We start from the raw sequence: 19,414 nt of genomic DNA, 5'->3' as shown, positions 1-19,414 counted from the left end.
TGGCAACCTGTAACTCGCGGGAGTGCCACAGAGATCAGTGCTGGGGGTGAATGCCCAATCACCAAGTTTGAAGATGACACAAAAATAAGTGGGGAGGCCAGTAGTGAGGGTGACACACTGAATCTACAGAGGGGTTTGGAGAAGTTAAGGGGGTGAAAAAAACTTGGCAGAAGGAATATAATGCACTTAGACAGGAAGAATAAACAACCTCAAAGTTAGTTAAATGGAGAGAGATTGCAGGAAACCACAGAATAGAGGAATTTCAGTCTTCGTGCATGAATTGCAAAATCGCTAGTATCCAAGTTCACTTGTTGATAGGGAAAGCAAGTGGACTGCCCTTTATTTCAAATGGAATGGAGTAGAAAAGTAGGGAAGTCTTGCTAAAACACTACAAGACACTAATCAGATTACACATGGAATCACACTGTGAAAAGTTTTGGTCTACTTAACTAAAAGAGATACTGGCATTGGAGGTAGTCTAGAGATGACTCACTTGACTGATCACAGGCATGGAGGGATTAATTTAGGAGGAGAGTTGAGTGGACATGACTTGTGCTTATTTGGGCTCAGAAGACTGAGAGGCAATTTTATTGAAACATCTAGCAGAGGGTTTGACAATGTAGATGCAGAAAAATTATTTTCCCTTGTTGGAGAGTCCAGGATCAGATGGCATAATATCAAAGTAAAGGGTCATGCATTGAAGACAGATGAGAAGGAATTTCTTCTGAGAGTCGTGAAACTGTGGAATTCTTCACTGCAGACAGATGTTGAAGCTGGGTTACAGTGAATTCAAAGCTGAAACGGGCAGTTTCTAATCACTTGGGGAATTGAGGGTTAAAGGGCAAAAGCAACAAAGTGGCATTGAGGATTACCAGATCGCCCATCATTCCATTGAATGGGAGAGCAGATTTTATGAGCTAAATGCTATTTCTGCTCCTATATTTTATGATTGTAAGTTAATTTCTTCCACTATGCTCCCTGTCTTCCCAGTGCCTGTCCACAAGTCAGACACATGATAGAATACTCTCCACTTGCCTGGATGTGTGTAATTCTAAAAACGCACAAGAAATTTGACACCATGCAGGATAAAGCAGTCCATTTGATTGGCAGACCATCCACCACCTTCGATATTCACTTTCTCTACCACTGACATGAGTGTGTAATGTCTACAAGATGCACTTTAGCAACTCACCAAGGCTCCTTTGATAGTATTCTGTAAACCCATGGCCTGTACATACCTAGAAGGACAGGGGCAGCAGACTCTTGGTGACAGCACCACCTACAAGTCCTCATTCAAACCAAGCACCATTCTCACGTGGAACTGACTGACTTTCCTTTCAAAATGCAGGAATTGCCTTCCTAAGAGCACCGTGGTTGTACCCACCCATCTAAGAGAGCAATGATGTCAGAAACAGCTTACCACCACCTTCACAAATGGCAATTGGGGATGTTCAGTAAATAGCAGCCTAGCCAGTGTTGCACACATTGCATAAACACGTTTTTTTTTCAAATGGAGCAGCCAATTGGTTCTTAAGTGATTCCAAGGACTTGCCTCCACAATTCTATTTGGGGATTCATTCTGTTTGTGAACAATTGATACTGATATTGGTCCGAAAATTGCCATTTACAAGCGTCTTTTGTCCTGTTGTTATTATTTAGCATAAAATAAGTTCGTAGATTATTTATGCTGTAACATTTTTACTATCTTTTATCTCTCAAAATTTTATGGAACAACTCCTTTTATAGCCAAAGTGTCTGTTGCGTACAGTTTTTTTGGAGGGTTTTTGACTGTAAGGCATAGTAGAATTTCTCGCTATATCTTACCAAACCCACCTCATTAACTACCTACCCCATTTCTATCATGTCCAACTCTAGCCACTTGTTACCTCCTGTTGTTGCAGGAAGAGCTTGCTGCTCCACGGATATCTGCCAAAAGCCAAGCATCACTGGCATCCATGCCATCTTTAGAAGGCTCTGTACATCCCAACAATGTTACAGTTTGGTGTTGCCCCACCAGCAACACAACGCTACAGCAATATCAAAGCAAAGTCGATCATAGCACACGGCTGGCATGGCTGACACTCCCTCGCACGTCGTATTACATTCTCTCATGCCATTTGCTGTTTAATCACAGGGCCACACAATTGACCTTTCCCTAGCTCATATTCAAACACCCTTTCTAATTACAGCCATGCTCTCACCACTACCCAGTGGAGACCAGGACCTTGTCATTGATCATGAGGGGAGCATCACATAGTGGCAAGCAATTGGATAACTTAAACAATGAGCTTGTATTTACAGTCAACAAAAGGGAACACAAACAAAATAATTAGAGTTGAAGTTCACTTCTACAACGCAGACTCGTCATAGTCAATGACCATTTTACATTCCACAGTTGCTTGTTCCACCCAGCTCTCATTTACTGGAACCAGGTCTCAATCAGGGTCCCGCCTGGTCTGTAACACTTGATGCAACCAACCTCTGTTATGCAAAAGGAGGTTCATCTTCTCCAACGTCCTTGTTCTCCTCAATGCCTTTGTTGTCCTCCTCCTCCTCAGATAACTGCTCCCATTTCCCCAAATCCTCAGCATGTAGCCCCTCCCCCCACTCCCAGTTGCCTGCACCAATTGTGGAAGGCACAGAACATCAAGATGATGAGGCACACTTCATTTGGACTTAAGTGAAAGCCACCACAGACCAGTCCAAGCAGAGGAATTGCACCTTCAGGAGCTCTACTGTCTGCTCCACCTTGGTGAAGGTGTCACATTGGCTGAGTGACCAACAGATTACGTCAGTGAGGAGTGCCTGCTTTACCCTGACCCCCTTCCCACCCCAAACTCAAATCAACCCTTCAACTTTTCATTGTATTCAGTTGAGTTCATCGTCGTACTTACATGATATTCACCTCCGCCCTCAGCACCTTTGGGAGTTCACAAGGGACAGATCACCTTTGGCCAGCATTTGACTCCTTTTTCGTCATTATAGCTAACTATTTCATCGTTGAGATATCATTATGAGATTTGCACCACCGGCATGCTGCAAGCTACCTTTGACCAGCATTTGAACGCTAAGGGCTTTGCATTGCAAATGGATGATGAAATGATTGTAAATTAAATTTGGCCATAGTTTACAAACCCTTGCTTCACAGTATTTGCCCCTTTCAGTATCCCAACTTCCAGCAGGTGTGGGTCCTGTGCTTTTGCCAATCACTGACCCTAACAGTGCCCACGTTGGGCAATGTCTCAGCCATTTTCCATTTGCTGTTGGTATCTCAAAGCAGTGAGTGATGCCAGGGAGCATGCAGGATGTTGCCACATGCAGTAGGTGTTAGACTGGAATCTCTGTGCTCTATTTCAAGATACCAACCCCCAAGCACATGGACAGATCTCTACTGACTGGCAGAACCAACAGCCTGACTGACACTATTTAAAAGAATACTTCAATACAACTTTGCCAAGAGCATTTAGGCCTTTAGACATTGCACAGCAAAGCATGGGTCCTGTATGCTTGCAAATAGATTCTAAGAGAGCAAGTGAGCACTACTTAGATGCATTCTGATTCAATCCATGAGCTGGATGCTTGCCCCTCTGCACTTTATATCCTCACAGCAGCCTTTCAGTACTCATTGCCAATGCACCCTATAACACAAGCCTCCTGCAAGATCACAGGTATCCTGAGGATCATAAAGGGTTTTTATTCATTCATGGGATGAAGGTGCCTCTGGCCAGGCCAGTATTTATTGCCCATCCCTAATTGTCCAGAAGGCAGTTAAGAGTCAGCCATCTTTCTGTGGCTCAGGAGTCACAAGAAGGCTAGATCAGGTAAGGATGGCCGTTTCCATCCCTTAAGGACAATAATGGAACAGATGGGATTTTCCAACAATTGACAATGGTTTCATGGTCACCATTAGACTCAATTCCAGATTTTTGTTGAACTTAAGTTCCATATGCTTTGGCAGAATTTGGACTCAAGTCCTCAGGACACTACCTAGGTCCCTGGACTAACAGTCTAGCCATAATACCATTAGGCCATTACAAACCCCGAGGTTTGGAATTGTTGAATACCAGTATCTGTTCTGATGAAGTGTCACAGACCTGAAACATTAACTCAGTCACTAATTCTAGGATTGCTTCCAGGCCTGTTGAGTATTTCCAATCATTTGAGTTTTTTTTTAAAAGGGCCTAAACTTTCATCTTGGAGAAGAGTGAACCGTGTGCAGGTTAAGGAGAGTGAAGCCAATCAGTTCCTTCCCTAATTGCTGGCTTGTGAATCTTTTGCAAAGTGTATATTTCTGAAAACATGACTGGACTTTGATGTGATGTCCACATAGTTAAATAATTAATCACCACTCACTGCACATTGAACTGTACTAAGATTCTATAATGTGTAATGGGCTGGAACAAAATTACTAACAATTAGATTTTTCTATGAACAGCAATGTATAAAGTTGAGAATAAATTACAATTTACAATGTTTTGATTAAAGTATATTTGGGCATAGAATTGAAGCATGCCTGAATCCCAGAAAAAAGATTTAGAAAATATGGTCACGGAATAAATCCAAGGAATGCTACTGTTACTTGCACTCGATTCTAGAGAGTTGACATCCCAGACTTCATCACTGTTTTTTTAAACTAGCATTATTTGACTCAAATGCACAAGCTACAGTTTGAAGCAGACTGGTATTTCCAGAGTACAAAGTGGAATGTTCATGTTGTGGCCGAACCTCCATGCACTAATGAAAGATACGTACTTGAAAAAGGGGGTGTGTTCAAGTGAGTGCACTCTCGTCAGTTCCACAGTATTTGTTAGTAAATTAGTCATTAAACAAGGGATTAGAGTTAATGATGATTAAACAATTTGTGCTGTCTCATAAGTAGTTTTATAAAATGTGTCTAATTTGGCATGATATGTAGATTTCTCATTATCATGACAGCTATTGGGATGAGAGAGATGGTGCTAAGGCTTCTTGAAGTCTAATGACTTTATCTCTGTTCTGCTTTTATGGGTTTGCACACATCTTGTCAAACTTTGTGGAATCCTTGCTGCTTTCTGAATCTATAGATACCAACCCTACTGTCCTTGTGGATTGAAAGCTGTTTCACAAACCTCCTAAAACACTGAACGTAAAGGATCCTCCCAGTGATCAAGACAAATGTGAAAGGGCCATAACTCCCAAGCACTGTCAGTACATGTTAGTTCTTAAACCCTTTGTCCTGAGCTGGAGCTCACTGGTAATTCACTGTCAGACCCTTTTCTTTTGGTGGAAGTTGTTTCTGTGGTTTTAATTATTTTAATGGGCACATGGGATCACAGCATGGTGTTTAAGTTCATTCTGGAACCCTGTGTGCAGCTGGCAACCTTTAAGTGATAGTTCACTCAAGTGGATTATTGTTTTCATTCTTCATTTGAGTGAATTATCACTTGTTCAGGCAGCGAAAATAACATTCAATTCCACAGAGCTGAACTGATTAATTAATTAGTGAAGGATTCAGAGTTCCTGGTCACAAAACACATATAATTTTGTGCTTCAAAAAAAGACTTAACTCTTAGAGAGCACGTCGCATCCTGTTTGAGATTAACTGTGTAGAGTTACTGCTTATTCAAAGGGGAGCTGCACAAAGAATGTTTTGTGAATGGAGCCCAAGGTTCTGCTGACTTGCTAAAGACTTAACTGTCTTTATGTGGCTGAGAGTGTGGTGCTGGAAAATAGCAGCAGGTCAGCCAGCGTTCGAGGAGCAGGAGAGTCGACATTTTGGGAATAGCCCTTTTGACAGGGCTTCAATTCCTGATGAAAGGCTTATGCCCGACACGTGGACTGTCCTGCTCCTCGGATGCTGCCTGACCTGTTGTGCTCTTTCAGGCCCACACTCTTGACTCTGACTCTCCAGCATCTGCAGTCCTCACTTTCTCCCTGTCTTTGTAAGGTGACTAGTTCACCCAGCATGTTGCAGGATCATGCTGTAAGATCATTGCCCGTGTTTTATTCCAAAAGATAAACATCCAGTCCAGACAGTATTCCATTCACTTGATGTAGCAATCCTAAGGAAATAAAGGTTGTTTCTTCCAAAGGTAGATTCCCTGAAAAATTTTCACAACCATCTTGAAATTATCAAAGCAAATGACAGACGTAAGTCAATGTTCAGTTGCAGAAATGTGTGACTGTGAATAATTTGAATAGGGTGATACTTTTAGAAATAATCCCTTTATATTCTCTTAAGAACAGCTTTATTGGATAATATTTGTCCGTAATTCCCAGTAGATCAAACATTGAGAGTCTGACTCTTTGACCTGAAGGTAACAGATTTGCACTTCAGGTTAACCTGTGGTCTACACTGGACTGAGGTTCATTACGTTTTGCAGCTGAACAAATGGCAGCTCAATGAGGGAAAGGCAGTGCTTTCAACTCTCTGAAAACTGGATTGAGCTGACTAACTGAACAGGGAGATCTGAGTGCCAGAATGGTTCTGTGCTGGAAGGGTATTGGTAAACAGGTCAGTTAATGGAGACAATAGTAAATGGGGCGGGGAGAGGGCGGGGGAATAAAAATAAGCACAACCTTTTAATGTAAAATTTCAAAGGACACCTTTCACTGCTTCAATTATTCAGTAAATTGTATTTGTTTAATAACCAAACTAAACTTTTGAACTGCAGAATGTTCTATTTATTTTGAATAAGACACAATGCAATTATTTATTGGTTTGGTGTAGATAGGTCAGTGAGTGAAGAGTTAAATTGCGCCTGTCACAGAGATGAAGTATTTTCCTCATGTGAAGGAAACTGTTTCTGTAAATTGTGATTTGTTCCATTCCTTTCTCAGACCACATCAGACAGTATCTGAGAACAGGATGGGATGGATCACATTGTGAAAGAAAAGGAATGCATTCCTTGAAACATTTCAATGAGAGGATTTGAAAGCTTTTCTTGAAAAAAAAATCCGACAATTTAAGTTGATTTCCTGTAAATATCAGTGCGAAAAGATCTGCACTCCATATCTCTGCGTGGCAGTTTTCTGATGTAAATGTTGAAAACAACCCCAGGAGAAAGGTAGACAAATGTGAAATTTACCCACTAACAGCAAGTCTTGCTAAGCTTTAGCTCAGAAAGACTTGTTGGGTGCTCAAAACAATGCCCATCTTTGCTTTTATTTGAAATCTTAGAAAAAGTTTTGTAGTACAAACTTAAGTAAAATCAGACCAACCAATACCTGGCAATCTACAGACTGCTTGGATAAATCAATCAAGTGTTTGTATTTTTAAACTTAAGGACTGAAGTGTAGTTGGAGAACACAGTTAATAATTGGTTAAGACAGAATTAAATGAATGTTGTTTCTTGGCATCAATCCTTTGTATGGTAACAAATTAATGTTTTGTTTTATTATTGTTGTGTAACATGATGGCGGTGAAGTACAAAGCAAATCTGATTTTAGGGGTTTGTGACTGAACTCTCCCAGCTTGTGGCTTCGCATTGTGTTCTCCGGGTCACTCTAGCTGCTCTGCCATTAGAACAATCAGACATCTTTTGTATTCGGCATCAGCATTTTTCAGGTGGGATCAAGCATGTTTGGTGGCTTCTGGATATCCCTGAAGATGTCAGAGGAGGGATTTATGTCAGCAATGCCAGTGATGACTCTGTGATGAACCGTTTAAATAAAATGATCTGTCCCCAGGCTAGACTGTTGGTTCTTTGCCAAACAGTAATCCAGTACAATTAACCATCAAAGAGACGGGTGCGAGAGAATATTATTACAGATTGGTATGCAGCCACCTGAGAAAGCAGAGAGCTTTACAAGAGCAGCAGCTGAAAGCGATAACATTGTTGTATTATTGTGTTCACTTCCTTGTATTTAAATCCTTATTATGTTGTGTAAGAATAAGCCATACAAATGTCACTTTTTTGGTTTGGAGTCCTTTTGAAATAACATATTTCTAGGTAGTATTTGCTTTTCAACTGAATCTGTTTATATGGTTCTTAAATCGCCAACTGGCCTGCACAAGGAAAAGGAAATAGCATTCGGCAGAGGTCACAATATAGAAATTCAGCTCTGGATAGTTGTTATTAAAATCCTCTGAAAAGATCGCTACATAAAAAACCAAGTATAGACCGCATTTGATTATATAATCTCAAAAAATGTACATTAACAGTTTACATTTTAGTGAATATCTGCCTTAAGAAATTTAAGGAATGACAAAATTTTTAATAACACATCGTTTGCTCCATGTAGCCTTTACCTTTTTTTCCACTTGAATTCTAAGATCTTCTTTACACTTTTATCGTATAGTTATACCCAGAAGAATGCAATTTGACTTGTTTGAAATTTGCAATTCTAGATAGAATCATAGAGTTGTATAGCACAGAAACGGACCCTTTGGTCCGACTCATCTGTGCCGACCAGATATCTTGAATTAATCTAGTCCCATTTGCCAGCACTTGGCCCATATCCCTCCTATTCACCTTTCCTATTCATGTATCCATCCAGATGCCTTTTAAATGCTGTAATTGTATCAGCCTCCACCACTTCCTCTGGCAGCCCATTCCATACATGCACCATCTTCTTCACAAAAAAGTTGCCCCTCTGGTCCCTTTTACATCTTTCCCCTCTCATCTTAAACCTATGCCGTCTAGTTTTGGACTCACATTCCCTGAGAAAATTACATTGGCTAATCACCCTCATGACCTTATCAATCTCGATAAGGTCACCCCTCAGCCTCAGCATTTTTCAGGTGGGATCAATAATATCTCCAGCCAGTTCATAGAACATAGAACATTACTGCGTAGTCCAGGCTCTTCGGCCCTCGATGGTTTCACAGGTCAGTGCAGCAATCTGAAGCCTCTCTAATGGGGCAGCACAATGGCTCAGTGGTTAGCACTGCTACCTCAAAGTGCCAGGGACCCGGGTTCAATTCCAGCCTCAGGCAACTGTCTATGTGGGATTTGCATATTCTCCCTGTGTCTGTGAGGGCTTGCTCTGGGTTCCTCCCACAGTCCAAAGATGTGCAGATCAGGTGAATTGGCCATGCTAAATTGCCCATAATGTTAGGTGTATTGGTCAGAGGGAAATGGGTCTGAGTGGGTTACTCTCCGGAGAGTTGGTGTGAAGTTGATGGACCGAAGGGTTGTTTCCAAACTGTAAGGAGTCTAATCTAATGTGCACTTTTCCATTCTCATCCATATGCCTATCCAATGACCATTTAAATGCCCTTAAAGTTGGCGAGTCTACTACAGTTGCAGGTAGTGTGTTCCATGCTCTACTACTCTCTGAGTAAAGAAACTACCTCTGACTTCTGTCCCATATCTATCATCCCTCAATCTCTCTTTAGCTCAAACTCTCCAATCCTGACAACATCCTTGTCAATATTTTCTGCACTCTCTCAAGTTTCACAACATCCTTGCTATAGCATGAAGACCAGAATTGTGCACAGTATTCCAAAAGTGGCCTAACTACTGTCCTATACAATCACAACATGACCTCCTAACTCCTATACTCAATGCACTGACCAATAAAAACAAGCAAAACAATTACCTACTTCACTGTCCTGTCTACTCGTGACTTTACTTTCAAGGAACTCTGAACCTGCTCCCCAAGATCTCTCTGTTTGGCAATACTCCCCAGGGCCCTACCATGAAGTGTATAAGTCCTAGCCAGCTTTGTCTTCCCAAAATGTAACACCTCACCTATATCTAAATTAAATTGCATCTGCTGCTCCTCAGCTCATTGACTCATCTATCAAGTTCCCATTGTACAATCGGTTCTGATATAATGCAATAGTTCCGCTCTCACATAAAAAAAAACACACAATAGCAGCGCCATTTAAATTAATGAGCCTGGAATTGCAAGTTCACATTCCACAAGTAACGGTCTAAATTCTCCAATCATGTTAAACCCAATTTGCACTGAAGAAACATGTGTTATAACAAAACCGACTGTACTCTGAGAGGACCTTCTTTGTTGTCATCTGCAAACTTATTAACTATTCCTCCGATATTCACATCCAAATCATTTATACAAATGACAAAAAGCAGTGAACCCAGCACCGATCCTTGTGGCACACTGCTGGTCACAGGCCTCCAGTCCAAAAAATCTTTCGACCCTCCACCATCCTCCATCTCCTACCTTCGAGCCAGTTTCGTATCCACATGGCTAGTTGTTCCTGTATTCCATGTAAGCGAACTTTGCTCACCAGTCTACCGTGTGGAACCATGATGGATGCTTTGCTGTGGTCCATAAAGGCAATGTCTTCTGCTCTCCCTTCATCAGCCCTCTTTGTCACTTCTTCAAACAATTCAGTCAAGTTTGTGAGATGCAATTTCCCATGCACAAAGCCATGCTAACTACCCTTAATCAGTACTTGCCTTTTCAAATACATGTAAATCCTGTCCCTCAGAATTTTCTCCAGCAGTTTATCAACCACTGAAGTTAAGCTCACTGGTCTATAGATCCCTGGCTTTTCCTTACTGCCTTTCTTAAATAATGGCAACATTTTAGCCACCTTCCATCCTCCAGCACCTCACCCATGGTCATCAGCATGCAAGTATTTAGCAAGGGGCCCAGCAATCACTTCCCCAGCTTCCTACAAAGTAATGGGATACGCCTGATCAGGTCCTGGGGATTTATCCACCTTTATGTGTCTGAAGCCTTCCAGCACCTCTGCCTCTGTAATATGGACACTTTAACATATCACTACTTATTTCACAAAGTTCTCTAGCTTCCATATCCTTCTCCACAGTAAATACAGATGTGAAATACTCATTTAGTATCTCACCCATCTCCTGTGGTTCCACATGGACTTGCTTTAAGGAGTCCTATTCTCTCTCTAGTTACCCATTTTTTGAATCTCCTTAGATTCTCCTTAACACTATTTGCCAAAGCTGTCCCGTGCCCCCGTTTTACCCTCCTGAGGATTTCCCTCTTGAGGATACTCTTACTGTCCTATGTTCCTCCAGGGATTCTCTCAATCCTAGATGTCTATACCTGACATATGGTTCCTTTTTCTTGATCAGAGCCTCAATTCTCTAGTCATCCAACATTCCCTACACCAACCAGCCTTGCCCTTCACACTAGCAGGAACATACTGCCTCTGGACTCTTGTTATCACATTTTTGAAGGCCTTCCACTTTCCAACCATCCTGTTAATTGCAAATAGTGTCCCCCAATCAACTTTTGAAAGCTGTCGCCTGATCTTGTCAAAATTGGCCTTACTCCTATTAAGAACTTTAACTTTCAGATCAAGCCTATCCTTTTCCATGACAATTTGAAACCTAATGGAATTATGATCACTGATCCCAAAGTACTCCCCCACTGATATTGAACAGCATTGGATTTTATATTAAATTACACACTTGAAATTGTTATGTCTAAATCTACCTTGGTTATGGTATTGTTACCTTTTGTTAAGAGAAATATTTCTGCAATTGGAATATTTTGGGGACTCTAGTTTTATTCTAAGGTGATGAAAAATAACTATTTAATATTAAGTTACCTATAACTTGTAGGCAACCAGTTTCTAAGATTTGCAAAAAAAACTGTGCCGTTGTAACCATAGAAATTAAAACATTCAGTTTGAGATCCTTCATTTTTACTATGCCAAATTGCCCACGGAGGGAACAGAGAAATACAGCATGGGGTTATACAATTATGCAAGCTGTCAATAGTATTCTGCTAGTTTCAAAAAGAAAACAATAAAAAAAAGACTTGACTGTTTTTCACCTCCCTCCTAGTTGTTTGCTTTTTCTTCTCTGACAAAATGCGTTCAATTTTGTTACCTTCCCAAAACATCACATAACCCAAGATTATGCACATAATCTGTAAACAGGATCCTTGACAGAATCACAAATCAAAGTAATTGCTAAACTGTTTAATCAAGTTGTGCTCAGAGTTGAATATAGACTGCAGGATATAAAGGAGATGCTGTATAACTGACCCAACTAGTCCATGGATCTCTTTCTCCTGAAAGAAACAAAGATAGCAGTAATTAATGACCCTGACTCTCTGCCAAAAAAGCTTTATTCTGACAATTCCAACTTAATTAAAACTTAAGACATTTCAATAGCCTCAAAGCCCCTGATGGGACAAACTCTTGCAGACTCGTGAGAAAATTTTGTAAGTTAAAGGAAAAGATCTGTGTTACCACTGGTACTATGACTCTAATCCCTGACTGTCAAAGAATCTATTTAGCAAAGTATTTTCTTTAACCAGCTCACACCTGCAGGCTTACTGGCACTTCCTCCACACCAGAGAAGGCGTTTTTGTACTTTGCGGAAGATTTGATAATAGAAGCCTTGCGGTTGCTTTTGTTTTTATTCATTGTTCATTAGCCTGTGAGTACCGAAGGCACATTTGATATGCTTACCCTGTTTGGGGGTATAACTCAACTGTGAGCATTTGACACGGTACAATGACAGACCAGAAAGTTTGGTACAGCATCTTTAGTGCAAAAAGTTGTTCAAATTAGGCCACTCCGCTAATGGGGCTTTTTCAAAAATTAAGTGACATGCTGTTCTTTGACACTTTTTTTTGTAAGGCATAATTTGCAAAGCTTGACCCTGAAGATCCCAGACACTACATCCTTGGGTGGTTCATTTCTTATTTCTCGTATGTCTGTGTTTTTTTCAATTAGCATGCTTTAGAAATCCTGCCAGGTATGTCCATCAAATGCTGAAAAGGGCAGCCCTGTTTATGTTGCATGCAAGCACAACAATTCTTAACAATTGACCCATTAGTTATCAAAGAGGGGGTAAAAACCTTGAAATAACATTGCTTGCATACTAATCGAAGTAAACAGTTACACAATTTGCATAACAAAAACGGTTTAATTTAATCTCCCCTGTAGAAAGACTTTTTGTGTATTGTGGACAATATCCGCCAGTTCCTTCTATCCTTAATAGAAGGAAGGATGTGATTTGTAAGGATAGCAAAGATAAATAGCAACTTGTCCATTAACGCTATGCAGGATGATATTGTCATGTTAAAGTTTTTTGGAGCTGACCAGTACAAACCACAATACGTATACATATATAGTTAGTAATGCATGTAATGACACTATACAAGTGACCAATTCTTGTCCTTGTGCAATGTCGAATATTATGTGTTTGAAGGATTAATGATGAAAGACTTTTGCTTACAGGTGAGTTTTCAAAAATTGTTCTTTTTTAATTGAATGTTGTACACTTAGATTCAGTTCAACATGTGCCAAGTAAATTACGCTGTTTGTCAAATGCACTAAATTCAAGTACATTACACATACCTTTTTAAAGTTTAATATAGTTCTTTAATATGTATCATTTTTCACCGACCAGCTTAATATTTATTTGTGTCGCAGAGTCTAATGACTAAAGTAAATCAAGGCCTAGAGGTCTATGCTCCATGCTTGGAGATACGTTGAACCATTCTAGGTCTGCAGTACAACTTTTCTGACATAAAATTGTGCATATTTTAGCGTTTGTTTTTGCTGATTCAAATCAAGACCAATTTAGAAAGACTGTGCATCAATTCTGTTTTGTAAGAGTTACCATCAGAAAATGAAAGAACATTTCTTTTTTGCAAACTGCATGTGATTGAAAACAGTTTGATTTTTCAATGCGGAAAAGGGGCCTCAGCCCTCAAAAGGGCACATCACTTACTGGGAACTGGAAGTTTCAGATTTGCGTGGGTTGTCTTGTAAATATGCCATTCATCTTAAACTTTTTCTTTAAAAAAATGTATTGGAACAAATGCTAAATTTGAGAAAGTAACCCTATTTAGCCTCTCACGTACACTACTGCAGCCAGATCTGTTTCAAGCTCACTGAGAAAAAAAAATCAACATTTCAAATATATCCAATTGCAGCTCATGAGAAGAACTGAAGAGTCTGATTCCTGTGGTATCCTTCATTTACACAAATAAAGATTGCAGCACATGGAGGTCAATGAGATTATGCAGTCAATAAACTAATTCTGAATAGTAGTGCCTGCTGACTTAAAAATAATAATCAAATCAACATATCTACAGGAAACTGCTTAGATCTTTTACAAACTAAATACATGAATGCGTGTAGAAATTGGGTTTGTGTGAATGTATACACATCGACTGAGTGTTGCTTTGCACATGTCTAATGTATAACTGTATGTTCATACTGTGCATGTGTAGGAGTACTGTAAATACTGAATCTAGCTGTCTGAATCTGTATCCATTTGTTATTGTGGATAGGATTATTTGACTTGAGGTATATTAAAGAAAAAAGTTCTCTATTATTCTCAATTGTCAGAACTTAACGTCATCTTTTGCAACTTTGAATGAGTTGTGACAAACTTATGGAGCATATAACATGTCCAACTGAGTCCTGTAAGATTTTCAGTAGGATACATTGTGAGGTATTTTACGTTCTAATCAGTCAGTGGGTGTTTTTGATTAAAATGGATGTCAATCTTAATGAAGGATCATAGTTTGACATTCAGGGGTATAACTCAACTGTGAGCATTTGACACGGTACAATGACAGACCAGAAAGTTTGGTACAGCATCTTTAGTGCAAAAGGTTGTTCAAATTAGGCCACTACGCTAATGGGGCTTTTTCAAAAATTAAGTGACATGCTGTTCTTTGACACTTTGTTTTTGGTTACCTTGGGTTTTCTCTCTTAAGTTGTTTCTTTTTTAGACTTTAATTATTGCTGGTTGCTTGGTTAGCTTGTTCTTTATTAACACTAAGCAGGCCACCACCTGATGCAAACAGCAGATTCAGAGGAACAGTTAATCTCTCTTCACAGATATCATCATCTACAGGTTTCCTCACTTCTAGGAGTCCATTCTAAGATAATGTATACAAGCAGGAATGAGCAGAAAAGCAGAACTGTGTTCTCATTACTCTCATTGTCCTCTTTTGGTTTTGTTTTTTTTTCAGCATTTGCAAAAGCATGAGAGTGCGACGAACTCCAAGTCTTGCTATTACAACTGTGGCCTTTGCAACTACACCACCAAGGCCAAGCTGAACCTGGTTCAGCACGCACGGTCTCTGAAACACCAGCAGACAGAGAGCCTGCACAGGCTACAGTTACATCAGCAGGGGCTGGCACCAGAGGAGGACAATCTCAATGAGATCTTTTTCGTTAAAGAATGCCCACCAAATGAATCTGGTGAGTACCCACAGCTGGCTGTCCTGTTGCCAACCATCTCTTTTGGTACCTAGAACTTGTCCTGCAATGTAAAACACGTTGGTTTTAAACTCTCAGACACAAACATGTTGTTCCTATTAAGGCCTTCTTTTTATATCAGTAACATACGCAGTCCTGCATGCAGTGACATCTTTAGCAGGCTTGCAGGAGGTTATGAAACTCTACCTTGGGAGGATCTCATAGTGAAATTTTTCCCCCCAGAGTGAGCTTTAATTTCCTTTCTCATGACTAAAGCAATTTGGCTTTCATTTAAAAGTTTCTTCGCTGCCAGCAGTTAATAAGTGTAACAGGACTGTAAAACGTGCAGAGACAAAAAAAAAGATTAATAGTTTTATTTGAGAGCGACCTGTAATTTAAAACATAAGACTAGTCAGAGTCCATTATTCAATAATTCTAATATTAACAATACCTTCCAAACCAAGCGGCTAACTTGTTTTTGCTTTGGTTGACCCGGAGGAGGGAAACTGCTAACACGTTTTGAATGGCATTCCAAAGCTGAATTAATCTCTGTTCCCTAAAGTGTCCTGTTTATACATGAAATCCAGAAACAGATGGTCATGAGCTGAAAACCACATGCGAAACTTTCTGCATTAAAACTGCCCACATTGGAATTAAATGAGACGTCTGTACTTTTGGCTTTAATTATAACTGGATCAAAGGTGATGCAAGGATTGGGCGCTCAAGAAAGGCTTATTTAGATAATGGCTGTTATGCACTTTAAAATCTTTACATCAGTCCTGGTTGAAATAAAGACCACTGCATGTGACGAGTTGAGATTTTGGTAGTCAAATGCACTTATATTTATTGATTAGCTTAAGCTGTTAGGGCTGAAGTTAAATGTTTTACAAAACCTGCTCAAAGTACAGAGTTTTAAATAATCTCAGTGAAACAAATCCAATGGTAGATTGTCGAACACTGTGTAGTCAAGGGATCAGTATATTGATCTTACCGTTGTGTCTGATTACTTTAACCCTTTATGATCCAAACTGACCTAATTCTCTTGAGCATAAAGCACCAAAAACACTAAACTTGAAGCTGGTTTTAGAATAAACATATTTGGTTTTATTCTTTTTCATTGCTTGTCATTTACCTATCAGGATTTCAGTTACAAAATATTTTACCAATTAATATCAAGATGAAAGAGAGAAATTTGAATGAGCAAAGAGCTTGCATTGTTGTCGTAAACATTAGATTTGCAGGATATAAATTTCTTTACAGACATGGCTGATTTACAAAGACACCGATGGACGTGGATATATGTTGCTATTTTTTGTTGGTTTATAACAACTTCAAATCGGGATCTGTTTGAGACTATCTGGAAAGAACATGTTGAAGTTTTACTGACATGCACTATAATTGAGAATGCAGTGAACGCAGTGTGCTTATATTGTGCATTTCTGTTGGACCAGTATTTGTCGGAAGAAAATAACATTTTTTGACCACAAAAAAATTTTGCATCCTTCAATTACAGCAGTGACTTTTTATTATCATGTTGAGGTGTAGATCTGGCAGCATTCTGTCAAATTAATTTTTTATTTTGTTTTGAGTTTATAAGGCTCATGGTTCCAAATTATTGGGCAAAACTTGCATTGTCATTTTTTTTCTTCCTATCTTGTAACACACTAAGAATTGGCAGGGCCAATCATTGACTCATCCGTGGCTACCAATTTGGCTTATAAGACAGATGAGCATCTACAGCTGTATGTACCATTACTTCATACATGCTGTGTCTTCTTGGTAATGCAGAAACTTACCAGTACAGATTCACTTTACTAGAATCTAAGGGGACTGAAAATTAACAGGAGCACTGTAATCAAAGATGCACAAATGTCTTGAAAACTGTGTTTGAAAGTAATCTTCAAACTAACATTCTAAAGAGGAAGAGAGATTTAGTAACAATCAAATGGGTGCGGGGAGTGGGGGTGGGGTGGGGGGGGGTGTGGTGAGGAGAGGAGAGCAGGGTCTACAAAATTATAGCATAGTATTTCACAAAAGTATTCTTGTTCCTGGAGAACATACCTAATGTGAGATCCAAGTTTTTGTAAACATTTAATTGTGGTCTGAAAATATAAAGGGGTTATAGGGTTTTTTTTAAACTTTTCCCTCATGCCATACTGTTTTCCAGACACAAAAATCGATTTTACATTTTGTGTGGCACAGGAGTAGTTTCAATGCTGATTGTCAGGACAGCCAGTTCAGTGCCAAATACAGTAGCATTTTTTTTGGAAGGAAATCCAACAGAATTTGATTTTGTTGATAACAGTGAAACCTCCTGGGTTAGTTCCTGTAGAGCTTTCTGCGGGTGCAATTTGGTAAAAACAGTGACTGCAGATGCTGGAAACTGGATTTTGGATTAGTGGTGCTGGAAGAGCACAGCAGTTTAGGCAGCATCCGAGGAGCAGCAAAATTGACGTTTCGGGCAAAAGCCCTTCATCAGGAATAAAGGCAGTGAGCCTGAAGCATGGAGAGATAAGCTAGAGGAGGGTGGGGGTGGGGAGAAAGTAGCATGAAGTACAATAGGTGAGTGGGGGAGGGGATGAAGGTGATAGGTCAGGGAGGAGGGTGGAGTGGATAGGTGGAAAAGAAGATAGGCAGGTAGGACAAGTCATGGGGACAGTGCTGAGCTGGAAGTTTGGAATTAGGGTGAGGTGGGGGAAGGGGAAATGAGGAAACTGTTGAAGTCCACATTGATGCCCTGAGGTTGAAGTGTTCTGAGGCGGAAGATGAGGCGTTCTTCCTCCAGGCGTCTAGTGGTGAGAGAGCGGCGGTGAAGGAGGCCCAGGACCTCCATGTCCTCGGCAGAGTGAGAGGGGGAGTTGAAATGTTGGGCCACAGGGCGGTGTGCTTGATTGGTGCAGGTGTCCCAGAGATGTTCCCTAAAGCGGTCTGCTAGGAAGCGTCCAGTCTCCCCAGTGTAGAGGAGACCCCATCGGGAGCAACGGATGCAATAAATGATATCAGTAGATGTGCAGGTAAAACTTTGATGGATGTGGAAGGCTCCTTTAGGGCCTTGGATAGAGGTGAGGGAGGAGGTGTGGGTGCAGGTTTTGCAGTTCCTGCAGTGGCAGGGGAAGGTGCCAGGATGGGAGGGTGGGTTGTAGGGGGGCGTAGACCTGACCAGGTAGTCATGGAGGGAACGGTCTTTGCAGAAGGCAGAAAGGGGAGGGAAATATATCCCTGGCGGTGGTGTCTTTTTGGAGGTGGCGGAAATGTCGGCGGATGATTTGGTTTATGCGAAGGTTGGTAGGGTGGAAGGTGAGCACCAGGGGCATTCTGTCCTTGTTACGGTTGGAGGGGTGGGGTCTGAGGGCGGAGGTGCGGGATGTAGACGAGATACGTTGGAGGGCATCTTTAACGTGGGAAGGGCAATTGCGGTCTCTAAAGAAGGAGGCTATCTGGTGTGTTCTGTGGTGGAACTGGTCCTCCTGGGAGCACATACGGCAGAGGCGGAGGAATTGGGAATAAGGGATGGCATTTTTGCAAGAGGTAGGGTGGGAAGAGGTGTAATCCAGGTAGCTGTGGGAGTCGGTGGGTTTGTAAAAAATGTCAGTGTCAAGCCTCTCTGAGTTGATGAAAAGTGCACATGATTTGACAAGTTGACCTTGGGGAGGTATTTGCTAGCTGTTCACCAACTCTCAGTTAATTTCTGGCTGACGTCCACTGGGGATCATTGCCAGCAATTAAGACCCTTTAGATACCAAATGACCACCACTTAAAGGCCTCAACTCACCACCGGCTAGATTACCTACAGTCTGAGCAAAGTGGCTGATTCCCCACCTAGGGAGCCAGGGCGACGAAACTGTTGTTTTAGTTTGGAGGGCATGGGATGAACCGTTCTGACTATAATCTGAGGCCGTTCGGGGGCAAGGATGAGATGAAGGAGGCAGTAACTGAAAGCCATCATCTTGGCCTTGACCTGAATACCTGAGGTGATAAGTTGAAGTGGCAGACAACCGGAAACTCATGGTCTTTTATTGTGGACAAGTGTTCTGTTATGCAGTCCTCCAGTCTATGCTTTGTTCCCCCAATGTAGAGGAGACCACGTTGTGAGCAGCGACTAGATTGGGTGAAATGCAGGTAAAATGCTGCCTTCACCTGGAAGGTACATTTGGTCCCTGGGATACTGAGGAGGGAAGAGGTAAATGGGCAGGTATTACACCTTCTGCGATTGCAGCAAAAGGTGTCGTGGGACTGTGGGTGGTTGTTGTGAGTGGAGGGTGGGTGGATCAAGGTGTCACAGAGGGAACAGTCCTTGAGGAAGGCTCACAA

General features: G+C 40.9%; 1 protein-coding gene across 9 annotated transcripts in view; it reads left to right on the top strand.

Annotated features, from left to right (window-relative positions):
• zfhx4 (zinc finger homeobox 4) overlaps positions 1–19,414 on the top strand; it is a 356,463-nt gene that overhangs the window by 179,191 nt on the left and 157,858 nt on the right. For all 9 annotated transcript variants that reach the window (XM_072571362.1, XM_072571363.1, XM_072571369.1 and 6 more), the window contains one exon: positions 14,875–15,106. In XM_072571362.1, the coding sequence (XP_072427463.1) occupies positions 14,875–15,106 (232 nt within the window). The remainder of the gene's footprint in view (positions 1–14,874; positions 15,107–19,414) is intronic.

The sequence above is a fragment of the Chiloscyllium punctatum genome, chromosome 5 (genome assembly GCF_047496795.1).
Source record: "Chiloscyllium punctatum isolate Juve2018m chromosome 5, sChiPun1.3, whole genome shotgun sequence".
Taxonomy (NCBI): domain Eukaryota; kingdom Metazoa; phylum Chordata; class Chondrichthyes; order Orectolobiformes; family Hemiscylliidae; genus Chiloscyllium; species Chiloscyllium punctatum.
Note: the sequence above shows the minus strand (reverse complement) of the source record. Positions and strands in the feature narration are given on the sequence as shown.